Here is a 25,060-nt window from a genome sequence, read left to right as displayed (position 1 = left end):
TTACAGTGTATGCAAATAACTGGATACTACTTTGGGTAATAAACTTGACAATATATATTTTAAAAAGCATGCAAAAAAGTGGCATGTGTGACAGTAAATTGCTGAAAGAGGACAGTGGCAGTCACAACTGGACAAGAGGGATTGGATGAATGTGTTTTGTCTAAGAAGATGCCAAGAAAAATTGTTCATGCTGACCCAGATAAAAATAAATGTACAAACACTAAAGTTTCAGTAATGTCTGACCTTTGCCAGGTTTTAGTCATATGAAATCTAAATAGATAAAGGAACATATATGCACGTTACCTTCAGTAAGGAGATGAGTGAAAGTCTATGACTTTACATGGGAATATGATCGATTAGTTCCTAAGTGACAGAGACTTCTGTCTTCATGGGTTATTATTTAGAAAACATGCAGCAGGACTGATGCATATTTAATTGTTTTAAAAGGAAAACCTATTGCTTTCCATTAGGAACACAGGGAGCCTTTGTTTCCTAAGGGAAAAACCCAAAGGCTTTTGAGAAAACGTTGTTGCAGTGAAAGTACCGGTAGATACATTTAAATTGTTTGTGCCATATATATAAAATGGTAAATGCATCAAATAGCACCTCTCCAGTCATACTGACCACTCACATTTATACACCAATGTGCAGACCGGTAAGCAACTTGAAATTAAGTGCCCTGCCCAGGGGCACATCAACATGTGAAAGAAGAATGCTGGAATCTAACCTCCAAGTGAACGATGAAGGACAATGATTACTGTATGTCCATCCATCCATTCATTTTCTGTTCACCCTTGTCCCTAATGGGGTCAGGAGGGTTGCTGGTGTCTATCTACAGCTACGTTCTGGGTGAGAGGCGGGGTCACCCTGGTCAGGTCATCAGTCTGTCGCAGGGCAACACAGAGACATACAACCATTCACACACACACTCATAACCTAACAGTTATGTTTTTGGAGGACCAAGAGAGAACCCACGCATGCACAGGGAGAACATGCAAACTCCATGCAGAAAGACCCCGGGCTGGGAATCGAACCCAGGACCTTCTTGCTGCAAGGCAACAGCTCTACCAACTGCGCCACTGTGCATGATTACTATATGTCCCACTGGAGAAACCTTGTCTCATTTGAAAAACAGGGTGGTGGAGCCTCATACCTGGGGTTTGCTTTACTGCATATACCAGCAAAAAATAAAATATCCCGACATTTAACCACGTACTAAATATCTGTAGCAAGTGGGTTTTATTTTTCATAAATACCAAAATGTTATGATCATCAGCTTGCGTGAAGAATGATTAACTAGTGAATGTACCGCCTGTATATCACACTTAAAGTGATTTCACTGTAAATACTGTACAGTATTGTGTAACAGTAGCACTATGGACTTGAAGGGAGAAGGGCCTGGTTCAAATTCCAGCCTGGGGTCTCATCTCGACGCAGATTAAAACATGATTTTAATAGAGTAGAATTGAACAGGAAAGCAATGACAAGGCTACTCTAAGGTGTGTGTTCCTGTTGTCTTATGGTGGACCAGTGTGCCTGTCCAAAGTGTACCCAGCCTTTTAACTGTGTCCTTGCTCCACCACATCTGAATCAAATGACTGACTGACTGACTTAATTACGTAGTAAAGTTCTTCAGAGTCCTGCTAATAATCTGAGGTGTGTTAAAGCAGAGCCATCTAAAGTACTGAAGTACTGTACTAATAACACCTCACTTCAAACCACTAAGTATCCTTAAATAGCACATTGGCTATAGAGAGTCATCTGTGAAGTCACGTATACTACTGTATGTCCATGACTAACTATTTTGTGAGTCATCTTCCTTCTGTGAAGGTCCAACTAATTATGAGGTAAAGAAAGATTTATAAAACAAAACTTTTCTAAAAGTCATCACATCTATTTTTGACCGTTTTTTTGCGCAATCATTACCGGATTCGCATTAATTAATCTTAATATTTATGATTCCAAACATGCCCATATTTTCCTGACTAGATGGTTACCGGAGCTCTTTCAGTGTTCATTTGTATTGTTTAGATAATCCCCACAGATTGTCTTAACAGATGTACTCTGCTTTTATAAATACATAAACCATCATTTTAATTCACTGACATGAGTGTGTATGTAAACATTATAATACAAATGTAGCTGCTCTAGCTCTTGTAACTACTCTGATTTAAAAAAAATAAATAAAAGAAAATTAAAGTTAAATTAAATAACAGTAAATTTAATCTTACATTCATAAACCTTATAATATGGGTACTTTAAGTGATTAACTTCAGTGAAACAGCCTTTGTAAAACAGAGAGCTGCCTTTAGTTAAATATGGCTCAGGAAAACCATGTATCTCATTATGTATCTGTAATATTAACTGTCTGCAATGCACCAATAAAGTATGGAGCTAAGGTCAGTGTTTTCTATGAACAATCATCAATAACCTGGGCATGATGGATGGATGGATGGAGAAATCAGCATAGTTTGACAATAAATTGCATTATAATGTCCATCCATCCATCCATTTTCTGTTCACCCTTGTCCCTTAGAGGGGTCGGGAGGGTTGCTGGTGCCTATCTCCAGCTACGTTCCGGGCAAGAGGCGGGCTACATCCTGGACAGGTTGCCAGTCTGTCGCAGTGCATTATAATGTGTACATTTAATTCCTTTACACAAAATAAACATAATTGCATGACATTCAGATTTCATTTCCTCTTTTTACCCATTATATATGTCAATATAAATTAATTCAATCCATGTAGTTGTATTTTCTAATAAAGGTTTTCTGAAGTAATAACACTGTGTTGTGTTTACTGGCAGAGCACATGCTAAGCTAATGTAGCAATGTTTTAATTACCGTATTGTGACTAACACTGAAGTCCAATTAGGAGCAAAAGGATATAGAGTGCAACAGCTTTGTGATGCGATTAGTTCCAGTATCAAAGGGACTTCTTGGATTCTGAATAAAACTGAAGCAGTTATTTTGTGCTGCTTGTAAACCAATCACAAACTCCTACTGAAGCAAGGAGAAAGCTAAAAGCCCATCTGCTAAAAACCACAGAGCCCAAAATGAAGTCTGGTTGAAGTTTCTGTCATGGCAAAAGATATGCATTCATTATTCATTGATTGTTTAGTAATCTTTAGATGAAGGACACGAATCTTCGAGATTGGTCTGCCAGCCTCCCTGAATCGACTGGTGGACTGATTAGGCCGAACAGGACAGATGGCAATATAATGATCTGCAGAACCAAAATAGAGACACTGATTAGAGTCAATGTGTTTTACATCCCTAAGGTTTTAGTCTGGTCCTGTCGATCTGCATGGATTCAGGGTAGTCAGAAGATCAGAAAGAGAGAGACTGACAGGAGCTGGAGGGACAGGTGAATAGTTAGTCCCAGAAGTGGGATTTCTTTTAGATTTGTCTCAATTGTGTTCTCTTAACCGGCTGTCTAGATGAATAGCCACAGAGATGAGTTAAGAGTTTTCCGTTCTTCTAACCTGGACAGTTTATTTATCTGGAGCTGGTGAGCTGACGTAATGGGCGTTGGAGAGAACCGGAGGAGCACAAGAGGGAGCCGGTTGGAGATTTTTCCTGCAATAATTTAGCTAAATGATCCAGATGTTAATTGATGATATACTGTTGATCACAGAGAGATCTTAGAGTGGCATCATGTGATTGGATGAGGGAGTGCCATTCGGAAAGAGTCCTCCGAGAGAGTGTCTGCTGGGTCAGATTCAGGGACTGAGTATTCTGTCATGGTTTCGCTATGCTTTTGGCCCACATGCAGAACACTCCCAGGAGGCAGTTGAAAAAGATAAAATTTATTGAACAATCAATGAACAATGAACATGTGTCTTTTTCTGGGAGCCTGGTGAGTGGGAACACTGGACACAGTAGAGGAACGGTGAGTAACAGTCACTGATGATAAATGTGTTATTGACTGGAGCTCTTACTGGTGGAGAGGAGTCTGCCAAGAGGGGGGTAAGTGATTGTGCATTGGATTCCAGGGTTCGAGTCCTTGTACGGATGTTGAGCTGGAGTTGTGCATGGGGGTTTGTGGAGCAATCTGGTGGAGGTTGGTGGATGGTAATATCATTGGAGGGCAGACAGGTCATGCAGCACAGGCTTGGAGGAAGAGGAGCGGGACGTTGCCAGTTATGGGATTTGAACCAGAGATGTTCTGAGAGACTTGAGAACCCAAGGAGAAACCAACACAGGGAGCAGAATCCAGAACATCGCAGTGAACACCTTTAAATGAGATCATAGGGTACGTTACAAAAATCCAAAAAGCTCAAGGAACACAGAGAGAACAAACACTGGGCAGCATAGAGTACCATGTATATCTAACTCTCAGGCACCAGGGAACTGGCAACTGGCTCCTCTTAACCTCTGGCTGATGAAGCAGATGACTTGCAGGTGTGAGTAATTAGCTCCTCAGGTCCACCATCCAAGGAGCAGAAACCTCCTGGCTCCCTCTGGTGGACGCCTGTAAGATCTGAACAAAACATCCACACAGAACCCAAACCCCAGCTTCCCAACACTTTTTAGGAAAGTTATGACCTTTTTGTTCCTGTTTAATATGTAATGCTACCAAATAAACTTAGCTAAGCTAACTTAGCTAAGATAACATCTTCTTAAGCCATAATGGAAGGATGTGATCTCTACTGTATTCAATCATATTCCAAACTGCAACAAAAATGAGAGAAGTTAGTGACCGACTACATAAAACTGTGTTTCTAGGTAAATTAGGAACAAGTGCAAATTATGCGGTCTTCAAGTCAAGGATTCTACTAATAGCAATGCAGATGGTGAGCAATGGATTTTCTTCTATTTTGTTATTTTAGACACTGCAGCAACATGTTCACTAAAGTAGGGTTGTTTGTATTTTGCGCGAAACAGATATTTTCAGTGCAGTCATTTTGAATTTCAGGATTAGAACCCTCCTGTTTTCCATAGGATGGTACTTGTAAGCCTTCTGTTGACCAGAAGGCTAACCCTAACCCTGGCCTTCTGTTAACCAGAAGGCTTACAAGCTCAACAGCCAAATTTCTTCATTGTGAATCTACAGACATTTTCACCTTTTACATCTCATATCATAACTTAACAAAACATCAATGGACTATTTTAGCATATGCAGCATCATGTCCACAAGCATAAAAAGAGGCAGAGCACAACCAACGATCACATTTAAATAGTTTGCAGACTTCTATTTTGCTACTTTGACTCTTCAGTCTCTCTGGAGTTTGCCGAGACGACGCAAGGCATCTTCAACAATGTCCAGCTCATGCCGGATGTCTTTCACCATGTTGTTGATGTTGGAGGTGTCCCTCAGAACATCCACACTCTGAGTGTAGGGGTTGTAGTTTACTGTGAATGGACGCTTAAGGGTTTTGGCGAACTCCCTGTAGGCAAAGCACAGCGGTTTATTATCAGAGACTAAAATCCTCTGAAACAGAAAGGAAAACACAAAAGATTTGAACCGTGTCATTTTTTCAATAAGTTAGTCAGACCTGGTTGCCTTTTGACCATTGTAAAACTCATCTCAGAAATATCCTAGCACCTAATAAAAATGCCACTTCAGAAATGTTATGCCAGTTCTTATAAAGGAAGTCTGTTTGGTTTTTGCTGGTTAGAAACAGTGACTTTCTGTTGGTAAAGGCAGCAGCACAGCCACAGCTGAATTTACAGGTAAACCTGATCAGAAGTGTGCAGGCCAGAGAAATGATCACACAAGTTTTCATCCAAAAGTTTGTATGTGTTTCTCTTAACAAACAGACAAACCTTGGCACTGCTGGTAGCCTAAAGAAACCAGCTCAACAGATCATTCACTGAGGTTTAGTTAACAACAAACCTTTCAGGCTATTAAAAAGACAAAGATAGCCATAAAATATGTATTAATCATTCAAAGCTATAGTTCACAGTCTACAATTTGCAAGCATGAATTTTATCACAGTCAAGTACCTTTCAATAAGGCTTTCAGGTTTTCCAGTTTCAGGTTGTCTGTATTTTCTGGTGGCTGTTTTTAAGTACAGCTCAACAAGCATGTGTGAAGAATGCCCCTGCTCTAGGGCAGGCCCAGTGTGCATATCCACACCCATGTTCCCAACAGGAACTCCCACGTTGACCAAGCTTAGTTACTGAAGTCTCACAAGTGTTTACAGATAAGCATTTATTCTTTTGACGAAAGAGAAAAAACGGGCCGCACATTTCATTGTGCCAAATCCAGAGCTGATAACATTCTAGTGAACAACAGTAGAAGGCAATAGAATGTAAAGAGGTCAGTTGAATTTTATTGGCGTCTCTCTTAATTGATCTTGTGGCTAAGCTGTTTGCAGTTGCAGCAGCTGCAGTAGCTTGGAGTCAGTTCCAGGCTGAGCTCCAGGTCTCTCTCTGCCTCATGGCTCCATTCAGCAGCACTGAGAGTTCAACCATTTCCAATTCTTAGAACGTCAACATTTATCACCAATTGTGTTCTTCGGTGCCGAAATGAAACTTCATACAGTGTAATCAAGCCTGTGTGAAGAACAGATATGTCATTAGCGGTGCGCCTATTATTCAGCCAGCTGATAATTCAACCCTGATTTTCTTAAGTTTGGTAGATCAGTGATCTTTCATGTGAAATCAGTCTTATCCTCTGATCTTATCTGCCTCAGCAAAGGTCTAGAAATCAGCCACTATCCTCTATTACTCTGCTGTGAGAGATTTGACTGACAGACCAACCAACCAAGTCATGTCTGCACATCTGCAGTTAACAATAATGACCCCACTGATGTCAACTCAGCAACTTCCCTGCTATATTTAACATCATTTCAGATAAAAAATAAATTATTGCAATACATTTTGGCCGGAATAGCAGTGCGCAGGTCAGGCTTTTTGAAGATCGGCAATTGCCGGTCACTCAGAAAACTGCAAGCGGTGCAGCACTAATTGTAATCAAATAGTGACCCTGTGTATCAATCCTGGATCAGGACTCTCATTTCACATGAAATCATGGTGATTTTCATGTTGCTCTCACATTGTGCATGCCGCTTTAAGTCTGTGCAGCCCAGCAGCGAAAAATTAAGATATGTGACTGAAATACTGCTTTATAAGGTGAAGGTTCTGTTTATCAGCAGAGTACTTCAGAAGATATTTTTACTTACGCAATAATTTTAATCAGATTTTTGCCTCACACCTCACAGGGAGTGACTGCATATATGTTTCTTAATTTGACTATTACTTTTGAAGAGTTCATCTTTCTGGCACCAGGAGATTTTGCAAAAAACCCCAAAAAACAACAAATGGCTTAGATAAAGGTCAAAAACGTTCATATTACTTCTAATTACAACTTCACAATTTAAACGTTCCATAAAATCCAATTGACACATTGACAAATTACACTTTTTTAAGTGGAGAGCACTAATATTCCAAACATTTAGCAAAATATAAAAAACAGGACTGAAATATTTAGGGTTTTTAAGTAAAAAAAAATAGGAATATACATGTATACTTTTTCTGTAGGGATCAGTTTGGGTGTTAAGGACTGTAAGAATAAATTTTTCTGTGGTGACCCTGGCAGATAAAGCAGGTGATTCATGTATGCTTATACACATACATGAATGTGTATGTGTACAAGCATATATTTTCAGTTCCCTGAAAATTTTATTTTCAGGGAACTGAAAATAAAATTTTTGTTTCCGAAAGAGGAAATGTTTTCTAACAGCTGTAACCAAATGAAGCAGAAATTTCTCAAAAAGCTGCAGCTGCAGTTAAAACAACATGAATGTGAACCACTGGTATCTTTGTGTTTGTTAGCTGGTTATTTTTTGTTAAGCTTGGAATATATCATATGACTATAATAACCTTTGTTTATGGAGATACAAGGTGCCTTGAGCCAAACTGCAGAAAGAGTTTGTAGATGAGACAGTTTTCCAAGGAGAGGTGTGACTGACATATTTTACCTGATTCCTTTTTACACACACACACACACATACATTTATCTCTGATAAATCAAAGTTAAAGTCAGAGTAACCAACTGCCTTCAGAAATAGTAATCAGTAATATTAAATTCAATTAAATATTATTAATTTACTCCAGGGCTCTGCCTTTCTTGATATGGGTGCTAAATCAACACCACAAACATCATGCCAGTTCAAAGCAGGTGGATAAAAAAAAGCCCAAAAGAACTTCCAGTTGTAATTACTGCTAAATATAAAATACAAGGCACACTCTGATATATTTATCCATCCATCCATCTATTTTCTAACACGCTTGTCACTAGTGGGGTCAGGAAGAGTGCTGGTGTCTATCTTCAACTAATGTTGCAGGCGAGAGGCGGGGTACACCCTGGAAAAGGTCTTGATATATTTATTTGTTTTGAAAAAGTGTTGGCCTTCTACTCAACAGGTATGTTAGTTTTCCTTTACTTGCCTCATTTTGTTCTTGGCTTCTTCAAAACTTTCAGCCACAAAGTAAACATCTTGGAATGTGGTTATCATGCACTCCTGGTTGCAGGTTACCACGGGATCAAACGGGCGGATGTTGGCCTCCCCAGACAGAGCATGCTGAGACCAGACAGATTCATTATCAGGTCAGAAATCTGGACCCACACTTCATGTACTAAGTGTAGAGAAATATTTGCTAGGAACATTTAATCATGAAAATATATATATTTTTAAGAGTTGTGTCAATGCTTCTGCTTTTAAAAGTCACCTTGAGTTCACTAGCGGAGGAGAGGAGTCCAGCTCCATACGCTCTCAGGCTTCCATCCTGCTTACACAGGCCGAACTCCACTGTGAAGAAATAACACTACAACACCAGAGAACAGAACATGCCAATGTAACATCACACTAAAATGGGTAGAACATCTGTGCAAGTCCTTAAAGTCACCAGATATGGGCTGGAAACACAGTTTATATTCTCACTGTGGCAAGTTTCTGCACGTCTTCATCTGAAGCGCCAAGCGATGCTAAACCAAGCTCTTGGGAGAATTGAGCGAAGCTGGGTTCTGCCAGCAGAGGAACATGGCCCAACACCTCATGGCATGTGTCCCTGGATGAAACATGGATCAACAAACATTTTGAACCACAGCAGATGAGATAGGAGTTAAAAACCCATTGTGTGTGTGTGTCTACTCACGGTTCAGGTGTGTACAAAGGCTCTGAGCTATGACGGACATACTGAGTGCAGTGGAACACCCTGAAAGCGAGCCCTGCTAGGAAATCTCTTGGAGAGAGGTAGCCTGCCACCGGCCGGATGCTGAAACCTGAGCGCTCTGTTTACACCGTACACACAAATACACAGAAACACACAGAAACACAAACGGACTTATTAAATACAGGAGGAGACGAAAAACAGAAAAGAACTTGTTCATACAAGCAAGTTCATATAGCATGCTGTTAGTTAATGAACACTGTTAGCATGGAGAAATATTACTGGAAGGAAACAAAATCAAATAAAAAAAAATGTAACATGTTGCAAAAAAGTAGCAATGATCTCAAAATACTAACAATGTAAAAATGAAGAAAAAAAATATGCTACTTCCTAGAATGTGAGAATTCACAATGAAATCCTTAATCCTGAAATCAATGACTGCTGACCGTTTAAATCACACCATAAATGGGGATTAATATCAGCATTAGTGTTATTAATTTGATTAACATGAATCAATTGGCATTTTTAAATCAGTTGACACCAATAATAAAGATATACTTTTTATATATTTATTAAAATGTTACTATGACAAGCCAGAGGCACGGTCATGTTCCTCATGCTCTCTAAATGCTCTTCTCACTTCCATCCAACCTCTGACTTCACAAATAACCAAGTAGTTTGCTCTGTATTAAAAATTTGGTATCAATTTAGGAGGCATTTAAATTTAATCTACATTAGCTCCTTTATGGAAGAATCATATGTTTCAAGCTGCGTTCAAAGATCCAACGTTTTTGGCAAGGGATAATAAAAGGCTGAAGTGTTTTAATGACTTTTACAAGGAATTTGATAACTACATTTGGTAGTCACTTTTAGTGGTATAATGTACTTAAAAAATATTCAGACAAATTCAGTATGATTTAGTCTGAATCACAGACAAAATCATTTATTAATTTCCCCAAAGCTCTTCTGTCACAGCTCTGTCACTCAGTTGTGATTAATGTCATCATGCACCCTCCTGTAATTTCACTCATGTTTTACTTTTGTTTGTTACTCGTTTTGGTAAAACTATTTTGATACCATGTCAAGGCTACTCCCACCCCTCCCATGTCGCCATATTTGACCTCCCAGTTGTCTATTAGCGGTTCACTACTTAATCACTCAGATATTTCAGCATTTACTTCCTTACTGGCAGGGCGCCGTCTTCTTTTTCACTGGAAATCAACTAAAGCACCCTCTAGCAGTCAGTGGCTCAGTGACACCAGGTCTCTTCTTAAACTGAAGATTAGATATTCAGTGAAAGGCAACTCAGATAAATTCTGGTGCCCTTCGTTGACATTCTTTCACTCTCTTTGGTCTCTGCTCCCTGATTGAGTGATGACTCCCTACCACCGCTTTTTTTTTTCTTTATATGTCATAGGAGGTGGACTGTGTGCCTTTTTCATCGGTATACCCAATATGTCTTTTGTGCTAGTTTTCCCTCTTTTTCTGTGTCAGAAAAAACTCTGGAAGAGAAAATAAGAGACTGCTTTAAATAATCAGTCTCTCTGATTTTAGTTTTTATAGGTATATATCTGAGTCAAGTGAACATTGTTCTTTTATTCTACGAACCACTGACAACATGTCTCTGAAATTCCAAGCAAGAATTTAGTATTTATTTGCAAAAAATGTGAAATGGTCAAAATCATGAAAAGGTTGCAATGCTTTCAGACCTCAAATAATGCAAAGAAAACAAGTCTGTATTCATTTAGAAACTGCAATACTAATGATTTGACTCAGGAAAAGGTCAGAAATCAATATCTTGTGGCATAATCATCCAGAGCTGCATGTTGTGATGTGTATAATTAGTATCCATTTTCTCCTTACACAGAAATGTCCTGACAGTATAATACAGATGATCTGGAATAAGGTTTGAGCTCCTGGGTCCCTTCTCTGTGGTTCTATTACCTTGGCTTCAACGCAGCTCTTTTGAGCTTTGCAGTATTTTTTATAGCCTGTTAGGTATCATCTCCAGTTTAGTGGCTTTCATCTCTAACTCTTACACTTTGAATAAAAAAAGTAAAAGAAATCCCTTTATTTATGTTGGTACCTCGTTTTTGCAGCCCTGGCACAGCTTTCACACTCACCCATGAGGAAGCGTGACACATCCTCCAACTGAGGGATGTTGTTCTCACTGTATTTACAGTATCTGGTCAACAGAGGAAGATTCTTCAGATACTCCTTGCAGGCATGGCTGGGATACAGCTTATTAAGCTCCTGAAACACCACGCCCCAGGTCTGCACCTCCTCTGCCGTGTAGTTGATACGAGGAATCTGATCACCACTGTCAGGCATGACAGATTAAAAACACATTTTTTAATATACAGAAATTTTGCAATATGGCATCTTATTTCTTATATGCAACTACTCACTATTGATGATGCAGGAAACCAAAAGAAAATATCACTTACTGTTTGAAGTTCATAGCCAAATCAGCAAAATACTTTCTCCTTTTACGGTAAATTTGGTCTTTAAATCCCTGTAATAACAATGTTGTGTCTGAATATGTTTTTATGTTTTTTTTTATTTCTTTAAATACAGCCATTTATCTGTTTTCATGATTTAAACTGACAGAAAATGAGGAAAAACAACACAGTGGGTACACATACCGGGTGATCTGCATCTAATTCAGAGCCGTACATTAAAACCCTGTTGGCGCACAGATCCAAATCTGAAATCCTTGTAGGAAACCAGGGAACGCATTCCAAACCTGATGGAAAATCGGGAATTTACTGTATGTTACTTACATGCTCACAATTAATTCTGAGTATGTCTTACCATCATGTAGTAAAGAAGAGTTTCCAGATGGAGTCATTTCCACTATATCGGTGTGTGTCCTCAGCAGCTCGGTCAGCTCCTTCAGTTGTTCATGCTCTGAATCACAGTTGATGAAGATCTCAAAGTCTGAATCTCTCCGTTTGGACTTGCGAGACTCAATATGAACCAGATGGACGTGTTTTTCCTGCAACAACACGGCCAGAGCGCTTGGAAAGTTGTGCTAGATACTCAAGCCATTTTTATTTCATTTTATTTATTTATTTGCAACATGATAGCAGTAGAAAATAATAGACATGAACAGGGAATGCAAAAGACACATATTTTTTGAACCACAATAATTTTAACATGATCAAAAAGCAGTAGAAATAAGGAAGAAACTTCTGACCTCCTATTTCATAAACTCATACCATGTTTTCATATAGACCCTCATCAGATAGTAAATAAATAAAACATAGGTTAATTAATTTTCCGTTTTATCTGTTTTTTTTCTTTTTTTTTTTTTTTTTGCCATGGACTCACCAAATATCTAAATATATACATCCATAACCACACACACTCATATGCTTTAGCCTCAATTTACATACAGTACAGATCAAATGTTTGGACACACTTTCTAATTGAATTTCATTAGAAAGAGTGTCCAAATGTTTGGTCTGTACTGTAGACACATTAGTGATAACGATCACCCATATTTCCATATCTTTTGAAAATGACCCTCTTATATTCTCTTTTAAATTGTATTAAAATTAAACTTTGTTTAACTCCTCATTTGACTTGTTCCATAATTTTACACTATGAATTGAAATACAAATTTTGTTAGATGACAGAAAAAGTTTTATCTTTTAAAGTGTGCATATTAAATAATACCTGGAAAAGTTTCAGAGCTCTGATAAGTCCCCCAACTTCATTCTTCAGTGTGAATATAATAGTTGCTGCTTTGTTTCTGGAGTTGCTTGGCTGTCCAGTCATGAGGTTGTCCTGGTGTCCGTCACTTCCATTCAGTGTTACCTTGGTTTTTGGATGTGGGAATACATTTTAGATTGTCGTCAGCTTTACAGATTTAACTCTAGTTCAACAATGTTTCAATATAAACTAGTCTTGTTTCATTAGATATGTTAATCAAGAGCTTTATGCCAGTTTTATGACCAGAGCTAGCGTTGTTGTATTTTGTAACAGTTATGCAATAAATGATAAATGATAAAAGAAACTGGCTGAAGGAAAAACTTATTAAATCCATCCCTTCTCTAGCTACATCACTGTTATGATCTTTTAATATTTATAAGTATTTAATGTGCTTTAATGTGCTTACAATATTCCCAATAGTACTCTATACTCTAATAGTATTCACAACAATAATAATAGTATTATTGATGCTAATAATGCTATAGTAATAACAATATAATATATCAAGGTAGTTTCACATATTCAGTGTAGACAATTTTCTTATGTCAAGGTTTGAATTGTTGACAGTCAAACTGTCATAACAATAATAACTTTGCTGCCAACAGCTGATCACAAATAAAATACCAAAGTTTTATGATTAACAGAAAAGCAACACATTAGGGAAAATATTTTACAATTAGAACATCTATAATTGAACTTTAATATAATAAAACATATTACCAAAAAATAATAAATAATTATTATTATGTTATTAAACTAAATTCTAAAGTCTTCCAGGGAACAGACTTTAAAATACTGCTGGTAGTTTATAAAGAACAAAAATACATTAAAGATCTGCTGCTGCTGGAGCAACCTTCCAGAACCTCTCAGGTCTTCTGGTTCCGGTTCTGCTCTGCATCCAGAACCGGAGCCAAACAGGGAGATCAGCATTCAGCTTCTATGCACCACAAATCTGGAGCAAACTTCAAGAAAACTGCAAAACAGCCAAAACCCTGAGTTCATTTAAATCAAGACTAAAAATCCATCTGAGTAGAGCTGCTTTTGAACCATAATAAACGAAACATTGCCCAACATTTTGATGTGTAATGATGGCACTTGTAATGTTTCAATTGTTGATTTTTGTGTTTTTATGATGTAAAGCACTTTAAACTGCCTTGCTACTGAGATGGGCTATACAAACAAACTTGATTGATTGATTTATTGATTGATTAACAAGCAACAGTATTTCAAACCTTTAGTGATCATTAAAAAATACTTTGATATTCAGGCTGCTGTGGAGGTGCAGGGGAAAATCACAACCCACGTAAGGAAGCCTTAGTCCTCGTCACAGGTTCGAATCCCAGCCTGATGGCCTTTGCCGCATGTCTTCCCTCTCTCATTACCTACTTTCCTTTCCAAGCACTTTCAAATAAAGGCCACTAGAGGCAAAAAAAAAAAAAAAAAAAAAAAAAAAAAAACCCAAAACTTTAACATTACTAGCTCATTTTCTGGCATCTGTTTTCTGCTTTTGTAGAAAATATGTTAAGTTTCTATGGATCAATTAATCAGAGGCTAAACTAAATGAAAAATATCTTTGAATAATAAATACAAAGACGACTTATTAAGATAAAAATGAAACAAGAAATATTGGCCAAACAGATCAATTTAGGTTAACTAAAATTAAATTGAAAGCTTTTCTTAAAAACATATAGCTTCTGTATTATTTAGAAAACCTGGTCAAAATAACCTCAATGTGACAATAAATGTCTACTTTATTATTCAGTGTGAATTTTTTCCAAGAAGCAAAACACATAGACTGTACATTCATATTATGATCTACTCGCCTTATTGTCGACCTTCTTGTCAGAATCATGTGACTTTCCTTTAGTTGGCTCCAGTTCATCTGGCATCTTGGCTTTTGTTGCTTCCGTAGCATCAGTAGACATTTTATAACTTCTTAGAAAAACTGTGTGAAGTTCTTTTAACTAGGCAGAGAGGCAAACCAGAGTCCTTATGGGTCACCTGCAGTCTGGGTGAGTGGCTGCTCAGTCAGAGCAAACAAAATGTGGGCTGTATTTATGAAGCTGCAGGGTGGGGAGGGGTCAGGCAAAAGAGAGAGAGGTTCAGTTTGAACAGGAGGAAAATTAGAACAAGTCGTGATTAACACAGCCAACTGGACACCACACTGTCTGCTGTTAGGAAACACTCTTGTTACTTCTCATTGTTAGAACCTTTTCTGAAGTTGGCAGTCTCCCCCCTTTATTATGTGGCACTATAGGATTGGTGTCCACATTCTGCATACATACAGATAAGTTCATCTCAAACCCTGATGGTTAGTTTGATCTCAGAGAAAACTGGATATTTGCTATTTTAAGAGCTTTAATGTGAAATATATGTATATATTGGTTTGGCTGGATTGTGTGGGGCCCAGCCATCACAGGAAAACAATGACTGAACGACATACAAACAAAAGAGACCAGTAAAAACTCTCAATTCCAGAATTCATGGCATCAAATTCTTTCCTCCAGTTCCCAGGACAGAATTTCACAAAATGACCATCATAAAAGTCTACTATTTGTATAACTGGTCATTCTATCAATAAGCCTGGACTTGCTTAGCTCCACTGAGTTCCTGCAGAAAGAAAATCTTAAAGAACTGTACAAGAAGAGACGGTATCTGATGATGTTGACAAAGCGGTTTTCCTTCCACCGCACTAAAGAATGAAGAATAAAGAATGCTCCAGTCCAAGCAGAAAGCTTCCCCAGGCGCTGGGATGCTGCTGTTCACTAGAACAGCAACTCAATGGATTTCACTTTTTATTTTCATCAGAACTCTTGCTGCAAGCTCCTGGATCAATTGAAGGCATTTCTTCATACATTTTGAGGATTTCCTGATAGTAAAGAATGAAAGTAGAGAAACCCTGAAGTACCATATAAATAGAAGTTTTCAGCATCACTCATTGACAGGATATTTTTAATTTTTGCAGTATTTCACAAGTGAAAGGAATAAAATTTCTAATGTCACTAATGACTTTTATAAGGTCCTTTTTATTCAATTTATTAAAATTCTAACCTGAGCAATGTAGGAGAATCCTATAGGTGTCTAACTCATTGAATATATAAATAAAGATTTACACAAGACTCGGAACTCCCTCTGCTCAAAGTCGAATGAGAATGTGCATTTTAATGCACATCTGCGGATTCACAACATCACATTCACATCGTTACAGTAATCCAAAATCTCTTGATTCTACTTCTGATACCAGTTTTTTATAGACTTACCAAAAAGAAAGGAGAAAGAAATAGGAATTTCTCCCTAACATATTCCAATATGAGCACATATCCACGTCAGATGTATGGTTCATCCATAATCAGAGATTTAATTCAGATTAGATTCTGAGCAGACAAGAAGTCTGTCTCATTTTTCAAAATTTGCCTGAGACAGCTGGCTGTCTTTAAAAGATTCTCCATGAGACCTTGTACATCTAAACATAATTCCAGCCGGATCTGATCCTCACTAACAACCCAGGATGAAAATGACTGACGCAGGACTGCTGGCGAGTTAACTGCCAGGTTTCTCTGGGTGGGGAATCAGACCGGTGCAGCATATTTAAAGAAGCTTAATTAAAAGCTGTGTGCTCCATCTAGTCTATGCTGATACAATTAGAAAGCTCATGCCTTTGTGTGGTAGTGCTTTCTTTTCCTGTATTGTCTCTGTGCGGGGTCATTCTGTAACCACATGTTGGTTTTATTTGTTTATTGTATTAAGCTTTGCTCTTTCTACTTCACTCAGTCATGTTGAAATCATTCATGTGGATAATAGATACTGCAGTTAATTAGCTTTATGGAAAAAAGTACCCTATTGTTTTTCATGACATATCTAATTGACACAATTTAGAAGATCAAAATGGTACGTCCAAATATTTGCTATTGTGTAGTCAAGATTTTGCTACACAACAATATTTTACTATAAAATGTTTTTCATGTATAAGATTTGGCAACCACAGAGAGAATCTTGCTCAATAGAGATCTACCAACAGCTGATCCTTCCAAATGTTCTGGAAACTAAATGCATTTCTTTCTTGGTTTTGAAATTCTTCTTCTTCTGAAAGGATTGAGTTGTGAAGATCAGGGAAAAATGATAGATGGATTTTATATTTTTGAAATAAAAACAAAACAGAAAAAAAAATTGCACAATGGATGGAGAGCTAGATGAGATCTTTACTCAGTTTACCTCTGTAAATTATTATGAAGGTTTTCAATGTGAGAATTTTGGAAATTCTCACTTTCTAAATTAGATCAATCTTGCTTGCCTCTAGCACAATCCTGAGTACAGCTGTTGAACTAAACGAGTAGTTTGTTTGCTTACTGCCCTCTGAGACTGGCCTGCTAGTATGGAATGATAAAATGCCGGTAGGTTGTCAGTTGTGTCTATAGTTTGCATGTTGGATGATGGATTCCACACTGCTCTATGAAATGTCAAGGACTTGAAGAATTGTATTATGATGTAACTCTGATCCAAAGTTCTTCACAACTTCCTGACGTATCGCCTTTGTCTTTACAATGCTTGATGTTTACTCATGTTCTCTAAACCTCCAAGACCTTCTGAGAACAGATTTAGAATGAGAATAAAACACACCTAGATGGGCTCTATTTAGCTGATGATATGAAATTTCTTTGACAGTTTATTATTTCTTAAAGAGGCACGAAGAGACTCCCTCTGACTGTCTTCTCACTCTTTTTCTTCTAGGTGATACTCAAGCATCTCATGAGGTGTTGCTTTTTTACTGTTGCATTTTTTGTCATTTAAGCAAAAACAATTGTGTTTTAACAAGATTTAGATCTCATCTCGCTAAAGCACGAAACCCTTGTTACAAGTCTTATGTATTGTTATAACAAGAAAGTTTGTCTAGCTTAAACCTTAATGATAAATGATTATGAAGATTTTAAAAACAAGTATCCTTCCGGAAATTCTCACAGTCAAACTTGCTTCTTTGTAGTATAGTAGCAGCTACAGTGTCATAAACTACTTGTATGGAATGAAGCCCTGTGGGGTATAACCTGCGCTAAATGGAACGCAGCCGCAGTCAGTCTGGTTCCTGTTATTCAGCTCTTGTAGTGCTAACTGTGTAGCAGAATAACTTTAACAAAGTTGCTCCTCATAACTGTGGTATCCTTCTTAGTCGCAGAAATAGTTCGCATTAAAACGGAGTGAACAAAATGCCCGCGGTCTCTAAAGGGGATGGAATGCGTGGTTTGGCTGTGTTCATTTCAGACATCAGGAACTGTAAGTTTGTTTTGAACCTTTGCGGAATTAAGCTAATGTAAAGTAGCCAGTGTAACGGGGGTGGGCACTGCCAGCTCGGTGTCTTCTTTTCGAGGTCATTTGAACAAGTGTTTGTACAAGCAAACTACACGTTGAGATAGAATGTGGTGTATTTGTACGTTACTCAGCGGTGTTAGCTGTTAGCTCCAAGTGGCTAATAGGGCGTGGACCAAACCGTTGTCTGGAGATGATTCTTAACAAGCAAAGAAATTTTTGAACTGGGCAATTTAGAGATGGAGATTATACACTCTGACTGGGGTCGAGTCAGAGTTCTTACAAGTAGTGTCAAACACAAACATAGTTGATTTTTTTCTTTTTATTTATTTTTTATTTTTTTTAAGATGTTGTTATTCAGAAATTGTAGTTAAAAGTTGCATTGACATCTAGTAACAAAATAAATACAAAATTCTAAATTCTTCCTGGTGGTAGATTGAATAAAAAAGAGCTTCAGATCACGAGCTGTTTCCCAAAACCTAAATAGGTAATTAAGCCAAGCTGCTCCTGAATTTGGTTTCACAACAGCAAAAACGCATTAGTTACATGGTGATGTGCTGCAAGTCTGGCCTGTCCAATAGAACAATAAAATATTTATAGCAAAGTAAAACTTTATTATTATTATGAATGATTTGTTAAACATGTTTAAATGTTGCAGAGTTGAGTCACTGCTTTACTAAAAATCCACCAGTGCTGTTAAATTCTTGAGTTTACACACTGGCGTAAATAAAACCCAACTGAAAAGAACTAAAAAATGTCTCACTTATCTTTCAGTATTTAGTTTTTACAAACCTCAATCTATAAAAGTGCCTCAAATCAGATAATTACTTTTTATCAAGTATATCCATTGAAAAATAACTATTTGATTAAAATTTTTTTAAATAGATTTGCTCCTCAGGCTGTTCAGAGTTAGGAAAATATGACATGGCAGTATTATCCTTACTAAGTGCAAAAACAATATTAAGAAGCCTTACTATCATGATCTGTTAAATATTTAAAAGAAGCATTGTCACTCTTTGCATGAGAGTGAGAGAGACACATTGGTGTCGCACACTTTTGCAGTTCAACAAGATTTCACTGTTGTTTCCAGGCAATGAAAAAATGATTTCAGACCTGATATTTTAAGTTGTCCTTAGCAGGTTAGATTAGCCAGTTTCTACTAACGCTGTCCTTAACTAAGATTTCCTAGACCACATTCCATGATCTGGTCCGACTCATCAAAAGCATAAAACTGAGAAATTTAGAGTGACCTAACAGTCCTGTTTTTGGAGAGTGGGAGGAAACATTAGTACCCAGAGAACACACACATCCAGAAAGGATAGTTTCTGGATGTGAAACTAGAAGGTTCTTTCTGTAAGGCATCAGTGCAAACAGAGGCTCTGCCCTGCACCTTTTATTCAATTCATTATTGTTATTTTCATTACTTTTATTATTAAAAAGTAAAAGAATTAAATTAAGGTGGATTTTTAACAGTCTTTGTAAGCAATTTGTTTTTTAAACCCAATATGAGCACATATCAACCTCAGACATGGTTCATCTATAACTAGAGATTTTACTCAGATTAGATTCTGAGCAGACAAGAAGTCTGTCTCATTTTTTAAAAACGTTTAAAGAAGTTTATGGTTGACTGAAGCTCTTTGTTTGCAGGTAAAAGTAAGGAGGCAGAAGTGAAGAGGATAAACAAAGAGCTAGCCAACATCCGTTCCAAATTTAAAGGTAAGTGAGCAGTTAGAACACTTTAACCCTGAGGAACAGGAAGTCGTTCAACAGACTGCTCCAAGCTGACGGGATTCACTCTGCTGTGAAAAGATCATCTTAGCTTAGGTTTAGGCTGAAGGTTTCATATCCTGAGCCACCAGGGTTTATTGCTGTTTTTGAAATATAATGATGTTCTCATACATTGTTAATTAATAATTGAATATTCCAAAAATGAAATATTTAGCTTTTCAAAGGCACTTTACATCAGTTGATGTTTTCTGTTTTGCTATGGTAGGAGACAAGGCTTTGGATGGCTACAGTAAAAAGAAATATGTGTGCAAACTGCTCTTCATCTTCCTTCTGGGCCATGATATCGACTTTGGTCACATGGAGGCTGTCAACCTGCTTAGCTCCAACAAATACACCGAAAAGCAAATTGTAAGTATTTCTTTGTTTTAATTGTTTGTTTTCAACTCACAGCTCAGTCTGACTGGAGCAAACATTATAACATGTCAAAATCAAAGCACATCCTCCAGCGGTCCTATTGGACCTGTTGGGGAGTTGAAAGGTGCTAAACTCTTTAATATATATATATAAATAAGTAATAACTCTCCGAGACATGTCCTTTTGCTGCTGGCCCTGGCGGGTGGAGATTTATTACACTCTTCCACAGATCATCTTACAGCTTCATCAATACAAAGTCAAAAGTCCCCAAAATCTCCCCGTATTTTTAGGATCGACCTGTTTTTTGCAATCTCATTTTCACTGGTGTGAGTTGGTAAGTTTTGACCAATAGCATTACTGCCCGTGATTTACGTCTGTAATATGTAAGAATCCTGGCAGCCCTTAAGTGTGTATTGGATTTGTTCAAACCCCTTGACCTCAACATCTGCTCCATCTCAGAGTTGCTGAATAAGCCAATTCATCACCAATTGTCGTTCTTATTTGTCTAAACCAGGGGTGTCAAAGTCAAATGGACGGAGGGCCAAATAAAAAATTTAGCTACAAGCCGAGGGCCGGACTGATCGAATGTTCAATGAATTTTTTTTAAATGACGCATATAGTCTAGTGCAGCGGACCGGCCCAAGCCTTCGTAAATTTCCAGCGGACCGGGGGGGGTGCGTGCCAGAGGATCGAGCACGGGGGCGTTGTGAGGATCGAACAGGGGATCTCGCATTTTTTCAGACGGGGTGCCGGCTTGCTGCGGTCTGCGGGCCGGTTCTAATAATAAATCAAGATCATCCCAGGGGCCGTAGAAAATCTTCTCGCGGGCCGGATGTGGCCCGCGGGCCTTGACTCTGACATATGTGGTCTAAACAGTTTATTCCCCAATCCTATTTTGGTCCAACTTTGTGCTTCGCACACAAGGAAAGGGAAAGGAGTCAAGTCAGATTGACCTTTGATGGCGCCAGATTTCCTAATCAAAAATCACTCTTACATAATAGGACCCAGTCCATAGTGCTGATTTAAGAAATATATATTTGATTCTGCAGCACATCCTCACATGTATTGAACACTTGATTTGTAATGGTTAGAAAAGAGCTGTGATACTGAGATCATCCACTAATAATGCAGAACATCATAGAACATCTAGCATATAAGTCCTTCAAAATGAACCCAAGATGTTTTCTTCCTGCATCAGTATAATGCTTGTTGCTGTTTCAGCTCTGATTGAACAACTGAGCAGCATCAACCCACCATCTGCTGTGGCGGGTCCAGTTGGTTTAGGAACCACAGTCAGGACAAATGAAGATGAAGAGGATTTTCAGAATGTTTTGACTCATTCAGGTATCTGTCATCTGGTGCTGCTTCCTGCTTTTTCAGGGTTACTTGTTCATCTCCGTGCTGGTGAACTCCAACAGTGACCTCATCCGTCTGATCAACAATGCCATCAAGAACGACCTCGCCAGCCGCAACCCGACCTTCATGAACCTGGCCCTGCACTGCATCGCTAACGTGGGGAGCAGAGAGATGGCCGAGGCTTTTGCTTCGGAGATTCCCAGAATCTTGGTGGCAGGGTTCGTACAAAATGATTCATTCATACACAAAAACTGATATTGATATTCTAGTCTTTCACACTTGCTTTTTCTGGTTTGATGCTGGAAAGGGTTTTCTGGCTGATTCATGTTGCAACATTCTAAAGGACAAATCTCACAACAGACAGGTCTGGGAGATAGTTCAGGAGACGTCTAAGACTTGTAGTTTGTCAGTTAACTCTGTTCAGTCTGTCTGTCGCTCCAGTGGCGTGATAACCTGGGAAAGGCACCGATTCTCCTGCTCTCCACTGGCCTGTAGAAAATCTATTTGCAGTTTGCCTCAAGTCATGTGTTAGAAAAGGTAAATATTTGGGAGAAGATGCTCTAATCAGACAAAAACCAAATTGAAACATTTTGACATAGATGCAAAATGCCATGTGTTACAGAACAGTAGCAGTGTGTATCACACAGACAGATGGGCCATGTTCACGTTTACATGTACAAGACTGAAAGTCCAAGTCCATAAATTTCAGCAGTCGCTTGGCTGGAGGGGCAAGCGTCTTTCACTTCACCACACACACTGCTGTTAGCAATTATTTTAGTAAAGAATTATTTTGACAATTTAGAGAACGTGAGCCAGGTGCAGCTTAAACTGCAACGTGAGGAGTTTTGGATAAAAGATATCTACAAACAACGAGGGTTTTTATCAGAGTTGCATCGATTATTAAGTTAGTTGATGATTATTTCAGTGACCAGTTCATCAGGATTAAACTGATTAATTGTTTTAGCCCTACACAAGTTCCATAGGAAATTAAGGGAGAGTGAGCGACATTGCTTCCTATGTGTTGAGCGCTTGACCTTAATCCCACCTAAATATGTTTATTGGTAAATTAAGATTACAAATCAGCAGGACACATAGACATACCTTGGTTTTTTTTCCTGGAAGGTTGTTGGTTGCCACTCTGGTGTTAGTAGTTGTTGGAGAAGATCATGTTTCAGACTAACAAAGCTTTTCCAGTGCTTGACTCTGTGTCAGTATGAATACATGTTGAAGAGATGATTTGTGTTTCCAGGGACACCATGGACAGCGTGAAGCAGAGTGCTGCTCTGTGTCTGCTGCGGCTCAACAGGACTTCTCCTGACCTGGTGCCTATGGGGGAGTGGACAGCACGGGTCGTCCACCTGCTCAATGATCAGCACCTGGTAAGACCTGTGCTAGTTTACTGCTTCAGAATCAGAACATCTCTACAGCTGTGTTTAGAGCCTGTGCTATTTAAAAGTCTGGATAGGTTTGAAAGGGAAACACACACATGGTCCCAGACACAAGGCTTCTTGAAGATGTGTATCTGTCTGCACAACATGCTGGAACAAAACTTCTCCTTACGCCAGCCACTTGCTCTCTGATGACTAAAGTCGATTAACATTCAACCAAACGTAAGCAGGGTGTGGAATATCCTGGTTGCCTGGTTACCTGGTTACCTTGGTTACTAGCCGGTCAGAGGTCTTGGACCAGCAGCTGTGTAGTTGAGGGTCTGCATGTAGCGACATTACAAAGCTTTTGGCTTTAGGGCCAGTCCGAGTGTTTCAGTTTGTCAGTGCAGCTGATGAATTGGGACATTACTTCCTTTAGCTCCTTCACAATAAGAGCATTACTTCACATTGCACTCAGGACGTAAATTATATATTTAAAGATAAACATAAACCTAGCTATTCCTTTTGCACCTAAAAGCGCTTTATTTATCAATTAAACTTTAAGGAACTTTTGGCTGTTTTGTCGCAAATCTCTGACCACATCTTAGATTTAGTGTTGTAAATTTATGCCTTTAATAATGGAAAAGTATCTATTTGTTTTTAAAAAGTTATGCCTTTTAGCATCAGAAAATATCCACTTTTTCTCAAACTTTGTCACCTTCCTAATATAAGGTAATATAAATATAAATTACCATCTCTTTCTTTCCCATAAATGTATCAGGCATAAAAATCCCTTTTGGATTAAATGACTTATACCATTATAGTAAGTATGTGACAATATGTAAAATTCATCTGGAGAAACTTTTTTTGGCATAAATGTACTTCTTTGTGGCCACTATATTTTCGTTTCTTTTCTACAGTGGCCCTGCCTCCATCATTCACTGATGTATTCATATTTACTGTGAAATCAGAATGTTATTAAAAGACGGACACTTTTTGAGGTGTCTAGTTTTTTTCCGTTGTAAGAAAAAGTGAAAGTGTAAAGAAACAGTCTCCATCTGTATCACTAAGTAGTGTGTGTGTGTTCCTGTTCTCAGGGAGTAGTCACAGCCGCCACCAGCCTCATCACCACTCTGGCCCAGAAAAGTCCAGACGACTTTAAGACGTCCGTGTCCCTGGCTGTGGCCAGGCTCAGTAGAGTGAGTACGGCTCTGATGGCTCTCATGGCGCTCTGCTCCGTCTCAGGCATAACTTCACCATCTCCAACTTCCTGTCTCACAGATTGTGACCTCTGCATCCATCGACCTGCAGGACTATACATACTACTTTGTTGCTGCGCCGTGGTTGTCTGTCAAACTGCTGCGCTTGCTGCAGTGCTACCCTCCACCTGGTATGCTACCATAAAGCAATGAATTATTGGGATAAAACTTACTTTTTGTTAAAAATATCCTAACAGTCCCTATGGATGCGTGGTAACTTGCTTAAGAACATTACATTTCCGTTGGAGTTCTTGTGGTAATCAGCCCCACATAAAGCAGCCGGACATGTTGGAATTGGAAATCACTTGTGTGTGCTATTAAGTGTATTTTTAAGAGGAAAGCAATGCAACTGGCTGTTGCAGAGGACACATCACTGCGAAGTCGTCTGACCGAGTGTCTGGAGACCATCCTTAATAAAGCCCAGGAGCCGCCCAAGTCCAAGAAGGTGCAGCATTCCAATGCAAAAAACGCTGTTCTGTTTGAAGCCATCACACTTATCATCCACCATGACAGGTTGGTCACTTTCTGCTTCTTAACCTGCTCAGTTACCTAGGAAGAACTGAGATGTTTAACAATGCTGTCTCTACATGTTGAGGACTGAATCCTGCAAGTCAGTGATGCCACGATATAGTACAAATGTTGCTGGTCTAACTATAGATGAGTGAGAGTATTACACCTGGACAAATAGAACCCCATGCCACTCTGTTATGCTCTATCCTAAGCCCTACAATGTATCAGGCTCACCCGGTGCTCTTATTTGTTAAAAAAATACTTTGCTGCAATAAGAGCAAAGTGTATATTA

General features: G+C 38.5%; 2 protein-coding genes across 3 annotated transcripts in view; one reads left to right on the top strand and one right to left on the bottom strand.

Moving 5' to 3' along the window:
• Positions 1-1,942: 1,942 nt before the first annotated feature.
• On the bottom strand, positions 1,943-22,874 carry LOC122846231 (tryptophan 5-hydroxylase 1-like). Its single transcript, XM_044143054.1, has 14 exons — positions 22,734-22,874; positions 14,660-14,899; positions 12,801-12,941; positions 11,934-12,117; positions 11,765-11,865; positions 11,567-11,634; positions 11,243-11,439; positions 9,105-9,240; positions 8,891-9,017; positions 8,679-8,774; positions 8,397-8,530; positions 4,322-5,389; positions 3,941-4,235; positions 1,943-3,225 (listed from the first exon to the last, which is right to left on the bottom strand). Exons 2-12 carry the CDS (start codon positions 14,759-14,761, stop codon positions 5,215-5,217), a joined length of 1,461 nt encoding a protein of 486 aa, XP_043998989.1. The 5' UTR covers positions 14,762-14,899; positions 22,734-22,874; the 3' UTR covers positions 1,943-3,225; positions 3,941-4,235; positions 4,322-5,214.
• LOC122846222 (AP-2 complex subunit alpha-2) overlaps positions 17,870-25,060 on the top strand; it is a 20,430-nt gene continuing 13,239 nt past the window's right edge. The window contains exons 1-8 of one of the 2 annotated variants that reach the window (XM_044143034.1): positions 17,870-18,101; positions 19,782-19,850; positions 20,128-20,270; positions 21,657-21,850; positions 22,882-23,011; positions 24,097-24,198; positions 24,281-24,389; positions 24,621-24,771. In XM_044143034.1, the coding sequence (XP_043998969.1) occupies positions 18,035-18,101; positions 19,782-19,850; positions 20,128-20,270; positions 21,657-21,850; positions 22,882-23,011; positions 24,097-24,198; positions 24,281-24,389; positions 24,621-24,771 (965 nt within the window). In that variant the 5' untranslated portion in view covers positions 17,870-18,034. The remainder of the gene's footprint in view (positions 18,102-19,781; positions 19,851-20,127; positions 20,271-21,656; positions 21,851-22,881; positions 23,012-24,096; positions 24,199-24,280; positions 24,390-24,620; positions 24,772-25,060) is intronic. The other variant, XM_044143043.1, reaches the window with a different exon arrangement.

The sequence above is a fragment of the Gambusia affinis genome, linkage group LG02 (genome assembly GCF_019740435.1).
Source record: "Gambusia affinis linkage group LG02, SWU_Gaff_1.0, whole genome shotgun sequence".
NCBI lineage: Eukaryota > Metazoa > Chordata > Actinopteri > Cyprinodontiformes > Poeciliidae > Gambusia > Gambusia affinis.
Note: the sequence above shows the minus strand (reverse complement) of the source record. Positions and strands in the feature narration are given on the sequence as shown.

Bases quoted from the DNA above. Each gene is read 5' to 3' on its own strand.
- LOC122846231 (XM_044143054.1), bottom strand. From the start codon at position 14,761: ATGTCTACTGATGCTACGGAAGCAACAAAAGCCAAGATGCCAGATGAA. The intron at 11,866-11,933 runs GTAAGACATACT...ATTTTCCATCAG, and splicing joins CTCTTCTTTACTACATGATG to GTTTGGAATGCGTTCCCTGG. The intron at 11,440-11,566 runs GTAAGTGATATT...CATGCCTGACAG, and splicing joins TTGGCTATGAACTTCAAACA to TGGTGATCAGATTCCTCGTA.